Here is a 10,678-nt window from a genome sequence, read left to right on the forward strand (position 1 = left end):
TTGGTTTTAATATACACTAATGAAAAAAAAAAGTTCTCATTTTGTCTGATCCATTTTGGGATCCGAAACATTCGCTTCATTCCCATACCTGACAGGAATTTCACCAAACGCTCATTCCTTGTGGAAAAGGAAAGAGGCTAAGGAGCACAATGTTGCCAACAACAACTTACGCATATGTGGAAAAAGACAATGTGGAAAATAAGACCGTTTTTTTTTTGTTTGTTTTTATGAGGAAGGCAATGACAGTCAGTTGCAAATGATGAAACTTCCCAACGAGATGTCACCTTCTGCCACCCCAATCAGCACCATGCAGCATGTTCATTTGTTCACAGGTTGTTTGTCCATAAATCAGGACCCAGCAAGAGACATCGGACTGTTTGTGGTTGAGGATGAGAGCTGTGGAAGATATTGCAGCTCTTCAGATCGAATGGCTAAATATTAGACACGTAAATTGGAGCCCAATCACAAGATTGCTCTCGGTGATATCTCAGCTTGACCTGCAATTAGTGTCCACACGTTCACATAATTCCGTCGTTTCTGCGCCATGGCCCTCGCCAGACAGACACAAAATGGTGTCTACACCTTTTTTTTGTGCTCTTTGAATGCTACATCTGAACCGAATTGAAGGCACTGCTGAGAAAGTTTCACCCCAAAAAAAAACACCCACAAAAGTGTCATTCAACAGATGAGATTTTAGTGGTTTTATCCTTTTGTTTTTTTTTTTAAGTCACTTTATTGTGTTGCTTTCTCATAACTTCTTGCAGCTGACAGGTTTTCTGTCCAGTTTCCTTGTAGATTGAGCATCAGTCTCTTTCAGTATTGGTCTGTGTGTCATGTTTTTGATGACACAAGCACCCTCATGCTTTGTTTTGTTTGTTTTGTTTTGTTTTTGTCTTTTTCATTTTACAAGCCCCTACAATTGCTTAACCCTTTCATGCACCCTCTAACCTGATAACATTATCAGCCGTCCACTGGAGTAACCCTGAAAGGGTTAAAATATACAGTACACAAATAACACTAGATCCAACATGGAATAAAGTCTACCCCACCGCAGATTAAAAATCTGTCCAGTCTATTTTACGCAAGCCTCCATAAACCAAGACGCAGTATACTTAGCATACTGGGGGGAAAAAATACCCCTCAAAATTCAAAAATTGCTACTTATATTAAGTCATTGATGAACAAAACTGCTTCTCAAATAAAAAAAGTTATTTCGAGACCTGAAGTGATATCTACATCTACATTTAGCACTTTCACAACAAACAAAAAAAAAAGAAAAAAATGTTACTGCATCATCCGAGGGTTGGTATTTATCCTTTGAGGCACACCCCAAACCATAAATGGCATCACTCTTTTCGAAGTGCAAAACACCACATAAAATGCCATCCTTTCATCAATGCTCATCATTTTCATGGTGCATGATGTGTAACAGAAGCACACTTTTAAAAAAGATGCTAATTGCATTCAAGAAAGAATATAAGGCATTTTTTTGTTCTTTCTCATTCATGTCTGCATTATCGAACCAGGCTCCTCCCCCCCTCACCCCCACACTCATCACCTGTGAACAGATCAATTCAAAACACACACACACACACACACACAAACTCTTATTCCTTCAACGTTCTGTGGGTGCACCATTGTCATTCTTAGGTGGAAGATCTGCAAGTTGCCCATTCCGAGTGTGTTTTTGTGTGCGTGTGAGAGAGAGAGAGAGAGAGAGAGAGAGAGAGAAAAGAGAGGTACAGTGGGAGTGTCTTGATAGATTGGACCTGGTTATCCATCGCACCAAGGGACACTTAATTCTTGGCTGTAACCTGGAAGCAAATGGACACATGGATGACAGACTGCCCTGTTTGCCCGCGTAAGGTAAGAATAACACAGCTCATTTATTTGCTGCCCCTTTGTAGCGAACACTCAGCATTGCATTGCACTAATGCATCATTTGGGATAATTGCAACCGAATAATTGTTGTGAGCCAACTGCAAAGACTTCAAGCACACTGGAGAGACCATGTGAGGATGGATGAAGGGATGAGTTTTAAAAATTGTCATTCTATGTCAAATAAAGGCGAGCATTCATTTAATGATGCATTTGTTTTTTTGTGGTTTACTAGATTCTTTGTCTCTATTTTGGTAGGCAAAATATGAGACAGACTTTAACATGGTTTTGCATTACTGTGTGACCATAAAAGCTGAATTTATGATATTTATTCTTGATATTTGATCAAGTGCTTGCATTGGCAAGTGTACCTCATGTTGTGGCCAGTTATTCAATTTTCAGATGACCAAGTGGGAGCCCAGACAACACATTTTCACTTCTCAAATAACATTACATAATATGACAAGGATTCCGAATGAGGATAGGACAGGACTTTTTTTTTCTTATCAAAGCCCAAACAAAATAATTGAGATTGTATCCATCCATCTATTACATACATACACACACATATATATATATATATATATATGTAGAGAGAGAGAGAAAGAAAGAGAGAGAGAGAGACACACACACACACACACACGCACGCACACATGCATGCATACAAGCATTGGTCCCTGATATTTTATTTGTGTTGCAACTTCTATTCATTGCTGGCCAACTGCCTGTATTATCTCAGAGGTGGTTTGTCGTTGCTGAATGAGAATGAGTTAATAGGGTGTGATGGATGACACACTTGAGTTTAATAGACCATATAAACTGAAGTAGGCAAAGAAAAATGCATTTTGAAAGCTGTGAACAACTTAAGCACCAAGGACAGCGCCGCTCACATCCAGTGCAACCCCTAAAATAGTAATTTGGAGTTCAAGAAAAATGTGTGTGTGTGTGTGTGCATGTGTGTGTGTGTGTGTGTGCGCACGTGTGAGTGTGTGTTGGGTGAGGCGCACTTCAGTATGTGCAACCACAGCAAATCTTTTGAGACTGGAGCTAAATGAGCAGGATTAACAACCGGTTCGATTTTTATGTAGCAGACAGATTTACATAATTCCCACAAACATCATTAGGTGTATCAATGCCAGTTTGGGTTTATCCCACTTGACCTACAGCATAAATCTTTATCCATCGTGGGTGCAATAGCGAACCAAACTTGAATTGTCACTTCTTGAGTGACATGTCTCTCCTACAGAAGATGACTCACAAGGTGTTGCACATTTCCTCTACAATCTACAGCGGCAACGCTACCCTGCGCATACTCACATGGGGGCACATTCTACCATGGGCAGCTGCTGCACACTTCTTTGGGCTATGCAGATTCTCCCATCAACTTAAGTGTGTCACTTACGCCCCTCCGCTCATGGAACATCACAAACAATACAGTCATAATAATAGGCTGTGAGTTATAGTTTGTTTGTTTGTTTGTTTTGTATTTGACGACGTGAGTGGCAAGTGCATTGGGTTGTTTGGCAGACATGTCAGCTTTCCTACGTTTTGCACTCCAAAGTGGTCATAAGCATGGTGTTCTGAATAAAATGATTGTCGCCCGTTCACTGGCAAGGATCAGTATAACTTCCGGATCCAGTAGTTACTTTCACATTTAAAGGAGCGATGGGGTTTTTTTTTTCCTTTATGGAATTCACATATTTGGAGAAAACAGCAAAGTAGGGCCATCCAATCATAAGTACGCACTTTATTCGACCTAGTAATTCATTGCAAAGAGTGAGCAGTTTTGCTTCGTTTCAATTTTATTATAAACTGTTGAATTGTTTATACACTTGTACAGCAGTCAATAATGCTAAGTAGTTACTTAAAACATTGTCAATAAAGTTTTACGATGGCATCCATTTGAGCCTGTAATGAATTCTCTTTACATTCTCCATCCATCCATTTTCCACAGCACTTGTCCTAATTAGCGTCATGGGTCAGGCAGACGTGCTGAGCGCTAAAGCGCCATGCTACCCCTTTACATAATATATCAACCAGCGCCATTGACAGATTTGTGTTCTCACAGTACACCATACAAGTCCCGATCAATTTATGTGGGTAAAATAAACTTAAGGGTCAGTGTTGGGACTTATTTCATTCAACAGTCAAACACTGGAGTGACCACTCTAGCCAATGGCCTGACGTGTCTGCAACGAAATGGTGCAGAGTGGAACTACTAAGTCATACTACTCTCTTGACACCCAACATGTGCGGTAAAAGCAGATTTCAATTTGTAACTGATAGAAACGCCCCAAACCGGAATTACATTGTGCTCTCATGTTTCAATCCTTGTGAAGTGATTTATGAAGGAAGAAACATTGTATTGGTGGTTATGTGTATGTTTTTATTTGCACCAAATTTCAATTCAATTAAAAAAAATCTTCCATCTGCACCAGTGCCTGTCTGTCTATCCATCCATCAAAATGTAGACCTCCACCAAGGCCACACATTCTCGTTGAGATCAGCATCAAATTGTTTGTGTGGATATAGAAGATATCGATGAAAAGACAACAAAAATAGATTTCTGACATTCGTGTTCCTATGTCAACAGGTGATGAGGGACACAAACATGGACAGCGACAATTCAATTCTGCGTATTGAACGGGACCTGAGGGCCACTTTGTTACCAATGCTTGTTACCAGAGACTCTTTGGAGGACGTCAATGAGACCACAGGGAATCAATTTCAACAGCCTGACTGGCAGGTACATGGCAGCTCTTGCTTCAAACTAATCTTAGGGTAATTAAGTAATTTCGGTGGATATCATGACAAGTGTGAAATCAAATCTCTTCTGACCATTTTTCTCAGGTGGCTATGTGGGCTTTGGCATACTCGCTCATCATCCTGGTTTCTGTCACCGGGAATGTGACGGTCATCTGGATCATTCTTGCTCATAGGCGGATGAGGACTGTGACTAACTACTTTATCGTCAACTTGGCTTTCTCCGATGTTTCAATGGCAACTTTCAACACTCTGTTCAATTTTGTCTACGCGCTGCACAACGACTGGTACTTTGGCCTGGGCTACTGTCGATTCCAGAACTTCTTTCCCATCACCGCCATGTTTTCATCCATATACTCAATGGCTGCCATCGCAGTTGACAGGTAAGGGAAGATTTTGGAAAACTGAAAAAAAAAAACCCACTAGAAGCACCCTGACATGGTCACACATGCAGGTATTGTATCTCACAGGCAAGGAGAGAGATCATAATATGAGCCCCAGGAAATTTCACTTAATTGGTCTGAAAATTATTTTAAATTCATAAATAACGTCTCTTTCTACACCAGTGACATAATGTGACATGCAGAGCAATTACATATTCTTCCAGTAGATGGCAGAGTATACATCCGTCCATTTTCATCACCGCTTATCCTGAACAGGGTCATGGGGAGTTGCTGGAGCCTATCCCAGCTGACTTTGGGCGGAAGGCAGACTACACCCTGAACAGGTCACCAGTCAGTCGCAGGGCACATAGAGAGACAAACGACCATTCACACCCACATTCACATTGTCAATGAGGGGGAACCAATTCCACGCTACCCACACACAAGTCCGGCGTGTGTACCACTTCACCATCAGCGACTTGGCAGACTACACAATTAATCTTTTGTATTTGTACAATAGAATAATAGCTTTATGTTTTCCCAGATTTTACACTGAGTGAGTCCATTTATTAGCACATTGAGAGAAGATCGCTTTTATTTCAGTATATACTATATACTCTTTGTGACATTCTTGGTTTGTTTTGGCTCCATCGAGGCTTTACGAGGTGAAGAGCAAGTTATTTTGCGCTGAATTTTGGCTGCGAGAGAGTGCACAGCAGTAAGTGATGCAGGTAGAACTGCACAAGCAAGCAGTCATGCCAAGACAGCTTTGGTGAGACAAAAAAGAGGCGATTCAAACAGTGGATTGCGGAAATAGTTGAGTCTTTTTTCCCCCCGCAATTTTACTATTGCTATTTTTATTTTATTTGGGTTTGTACTATTGGCAACTGCTTGTGCCTTTGTTAGCATAGTGCATGTTTTTGCATTTAATTTCAGTGTATATTTGCTCACACAAAGCCAAAAAACAATTTGCATTTCCATTTCATTTACACCTGCACCATCCAACAATATCCAATCAAAGACAAGTAGATAGGTAAGGTGTCAGCTCGAGGTGTCGAAATTAAATTAAATTTAATTAATTAAATAAAAACTCATCACTTATAAAATCAATGGACAACTGTTGTAATAATCAAACAATTATCCAGAGCCATTTCTTCACGTAAAATTGTCCAAATCCTCTGATTTCAGCCTCTCAGCAGTAATTGTTCTCAGATTTCTGCAGTCCTTCATGAAAACAGACTGATTACCTTTTTTGTCTTCATTCAAAATAAGACGCAAACAACTACTGTTACTTCGGAAAACAATAACCGAATCAGTTACTCAATCAGTTTCTAAAATGTCGGTGATTACATCAATCCCACGGTTGTGATATAACTTAAATGTCGTTTAGTTATTTTTTCAACCACTAAACACTCTGAAACAAACAACAATTGGTAAATAAACAGTAATGTGGAAAAAATTGTTTGTGTTACAATTTAACACAAAATATTTTTTTTATCCGATGAGTTGATGAATGGAATTATACTTCTGTGCTTTCAGTCATGACTTATAAAGTATATATATAATTGTTCACATATGAGAATTCTCCTCAAATACATATTGTATATTCATTGCAAGACACCCACTCTTGTGCTGCTAAATGATTCAACTGAATGAGTCATGATTTGATTTGTTTAAAAAATATATATACTGTATTAGTGTCGGTGTGCACTTTGAATAAGTCGTAGAAATGCGTTGTTGCTTTATATTTGTCATTTGAGTAGACTAGAAAGATCATTCATAGAATAATGATGACATAATCACATAGCTTCTCCCTGCCCAAATAAATTAACACAACATAATGATCCAAGCTGTTATAAAACCAGAATTGCAGAGAAAACGTGAATCTGATCATTGTCTCTGACTAATGCACACAATGACTCCATTGTCAAGTCAATGTGCTAATTAATTTAAAAGAATGGATGCCTGCAAATTACATCCATCATCATTTGTGTGAATGACGGAATAAAATCTGACTTTCAGTAGATGTTAAATAAGATGGGCCTTTCAAATATTTCTTCAAAGATAAACGTGGGTCTGGTCCAACCCACAGGTGACCATGGAAACCCCTCTTTCCGAGGTTAGCTAGTGGCTAAAGCAGCCCCCCCCCCCTCCTTTGAGATTTACTTCTTGAGCTGGATGGATGGGCACCTCAAAGAACTAAAAGTAAAACATGTCAAAGGAGGGCCACAGGCTGCTCTTCACCCTTCATAGTAAGAGCTCAATGGTTGATAAGGCAGAAGAAGTGAAACCTCAGTGACCCCAACAACTGATGGCGGACGAAGGCTGCAGCATTTCAGCATCTCAATCTTTTAGTTCAGGGGTGTCAAACTCATTTTTGTTGGGGCCACATCGGAGTTGTGGTTTCCTTCGGTGGGCCATTATGACTACGAAGCCAAATAAAACGTTATCGCCTCATATGACATATACAGTACACAACAAAACAGGTGAATAAATAGTTTTGAATTCAAGCATCAGTAAAATTTGTTCAAATATGACATTTATTTTAAAAAGGGGATTGGGAACAAAACATGTTTGAAATATCTCAACATTTCCAAAAAATGGGAGACAAATTGTAATTTTGGTAATTTAGCAAGAAACATGAAGCCGGTGGACATAATTTTCTTTTGCGGGACACATAAAATGATTTAGCAGGCCAAAAATGGCCCCCTGGCTTTGAGTTTGACACCAGTGGATTCGTCCATTCGATCGGATTAAGGGACTGTCGTGATGCAACGAGAGTCCCATGTTCATCAAAGTCATGCAAATGTTTTGTCAAAGAACCATCTATTAATCGCCTCAAAATCCTTAAAGATTGCTAAATAAATTTTAGAACTCCCCAAAAAGCCGGTGAAATCTAAAGGCCCACAGATAGAAATGACTGAAGCTTTGAGTCGCACATGCGAACAAAGTAAAATCGTAATTGAGCTGCAGTTGTGATGTACGATTTGCCTGAGGTTAATGTGTTTTCAGAACGCATATGAATGCATTAACCTTTCTTTGCTTTAGATACATGGCCATCATCCACCCTTTGAAGCCTCGCCTCTCCTCCACCTCCACCAAGGTCGTGATCGCAGTCATTTGGATCGTGGCTGTCTTGCTGGCGTTCCCGCAGTGTTATTACAGCGTGACCAGATTTTACTACCCCAGAACTGTTTGCATGGTTGACTGGCCGGATAACTATGGAGGAACGCACCAACTCAGGTGCGACGTGATGTGATGTTATTAGAAGGACAATTCTCCACTACTGATCGAACTGTTAGCTAAACAAAAAATAAGTTTGTTTCTGGGGTAGGAATGAGGCAGTAAATGACAATTGGCCCCCCGCCCCAAAAAATCAAGTCGCATGCTGGAGGAGTGGGCCAGTGGTATACAAGTTGTAGTCGTCTTGTATTAAAAATTGAATTTAATTTTAAATCTGTTCTGGAATCCTACTGACAAAAATGCGAACGCTTACCTTTTCAGCTACCAGTTTGCTGTGATTTTGCTGATCTACTTGCTCCCCTTGCTGGTGATGCTGGTGACCTACAGTTTGGTGGGCCAGACACTGTGGGGAAGCAAAATCCCAGGAGAAGCGTCGGACCATTACCACAGCCAGATCACTGCAAAGAGAAAGGTCCGCTTGTTCCACTTTATTACTGCCATTTATTCCACTACCAAAAAAAAAAAATGTCTCCACTGGGTTGACATACAAAGCCTTTGTCTCTCAGGTAGTAAAGATGATGGTTGTTGTAGTGGTGACCTTTGCTCTCTGCTGGTTGCCCTACCATATCTACTTCATACTGGGATCAATCAACAGAGACATTTACAAGCAACAGTACATACAACAGGTTAGCAGTTTCCACCCTACATATGTTGATGCACTGATCCGTGGCCAATGTTATGTACTATTCAAGTATGTGTGTGTGTGTGCATGTGTGCGTGTGCGTGGGAGCGCGTGCAAACCTCAAAGGTAAAATTGTTCAGTGAAAATTAATGCTTTGCTTTATTGTTAGCAGGAGTGAACAAATGTGATGAATGCGCAATTCGTGGTTTTAATATTCTCTTTCTCCTCCTTGAAAGGTTTACCTCTCCATATTTTGGTTCGCAATGAGCTCGACCATGTACAATCCCATCATTTACTGCTGTCTAAACCAAAGGTGAAGCTCACACTTGCATTCCTACTTCAGGGGGACTTCTCAAATGCATCCTAATCGGATCGTTTCTAAAGTTCCTCCTATGTTGCAGGTTCCGTGCTGGCTTCCGTCATGCCTTTTCTTGGTGTCCCTTCATCAAAATGTCAGAGGAGGATAAGATGGAGCTGCAGCACACACACACCTTCAGAGTGACCATGACACAGAGCCTACGCAAAACCAACGCACGCTCCCCCATCCATGCAATCAACGCAGGCGATGCAAATTGAAAAGAAAGGTTGCTTACAAGGATGATGGCCAGTCATCACGGCTGTCATTAACCATGGAGCAAAGAGTACATGGGCATGGATGGGCCCGGGAAGTTGTTTTAGGTCTCACAGATACAAGAGAGGCCGCCATCATGCTTTCCTGTGAAAACAGAGGACATGCATGTTGCAGTGATGTTTTTGAATTGTATTTAGCAACCAAATGATTTGCTGCTGCTGCTGGCCAACTTTGAGGGCCGTCTCATTTTCTTTCACCTTACCTGTAGTATTTCAGTGCATACTGCTGCTGAATTTGAACCGTTTAGGTATGCTAAAGTTGGTGTTATTGCGCTCTCATACTGGTGACTGGAAGTTCCATATGGCACCTTCATTATAGCAAGCGCATAATTACATTTTTGAATAGTTGGAATTTTCAATCAAGATACAACGTGAACTGTGACTAGTTGAAAGCCATATCTATGTCATAATTTTGCCATATTAAAAATTGACTTAAGATACCTGAAAAAGGACGCGTAGATAGATATCTTAATAGGTGCCTATCTTTAAATGAAGTCAATTAAAGATATTTTGAACTAGATTAATGAATCATCGAAATGAAATGTATAAATAATATATATGAAAGTATCTTTAATCTACAATTAATTCATATTGCAGAAAATGGCAAAAGTGCCAAGTCCCACTCGGAACAGGCCTAGCCATGGACTCTCAAAGAAACTGTGTGCATGTTGTACCATATCATCCGTATGATTAAAAATCATGGTATTTGAAGTGAGAGCCGGCTGGAAATGCCCTCGTGCTTCATTAGTGTCCATGCAGTAGCTATTGGCAGAATACATTAAATCTTCAAATGCCGCTTTGTCTGCTCTTACAAGACGTTCCCTTTCGCTTCGACATATTGTCTTTCCTCACACACTTTCTTCTTTGCGCTCTGCTTAGGGAAAAAAAAAGATGAATGTATTAATGGAATATAAATGTCATTGTTTTGTGAGGTAACTAATCAATGGTAATCATCCTGAACTTAGTGGAAACTTTCTCGATGCTATTTACTAAAAAGCAACGTCACAATGTGAACGATCGGTTTGTTGTCTGCAAAAACAGCATCAGTTGTTCAAGACCTGAACATATTTCAAGTATTTAATAAATGTGAGAATATTTTCCAGTAAACCGTACGTGGATTTTATTTTGGTTCGCAAACACAACGCAAATGGCAGTTTTG

The 10,678-nt window shown here is 40.1% G+C and overlaps 1 protein-coding gene across 1 annotated transcript; it reads left to right on the forward strand.

The window, feature by feature from the left end:
• The first annotated feature begins 1,772 nt into the window (after positions 1-1,772).
• tacr2 (tachykinin receptor 2) lies at positions 1,773-10,626 on the forward strand. Its single transcript, XM_086107165.1, is given in 9 exon segments — positions 1,773-1,866; positions 4,472-4,624; positions 4,729-5,024; positions 8,073-8,267; positions 8,529-8,679; positions 8,774-8,893; positions 9,126-9,202; positions 9,291-9,462; positions 9,464-10,626. Coding segments are annotated over 9 exon segments (1,233 nt in total). The 5' UTR covers positions 1,773-1,824; the 3' UTR covers positions 9,491-10,626.
• The last annotated feature ends 52 nt before the right edge of the window (positions 10,627-10,678 follow it).

This window comes from Hippocampus guttulatus, chromosome 3, assembly GCF_054856545.1.
Source record: "Hippocampus guttulatus isolate MCC_2025c chromosome 3, RoL_Hgut_1.0, whole genome shotgun sequence".
Classification (NCBI taxonomy): Eukaryota; Metazoa; Chordata; class Actinopteri; order Syngnathiformes; family Syngnathidae; genus Hippocampus; species Hippocampus guttulatus.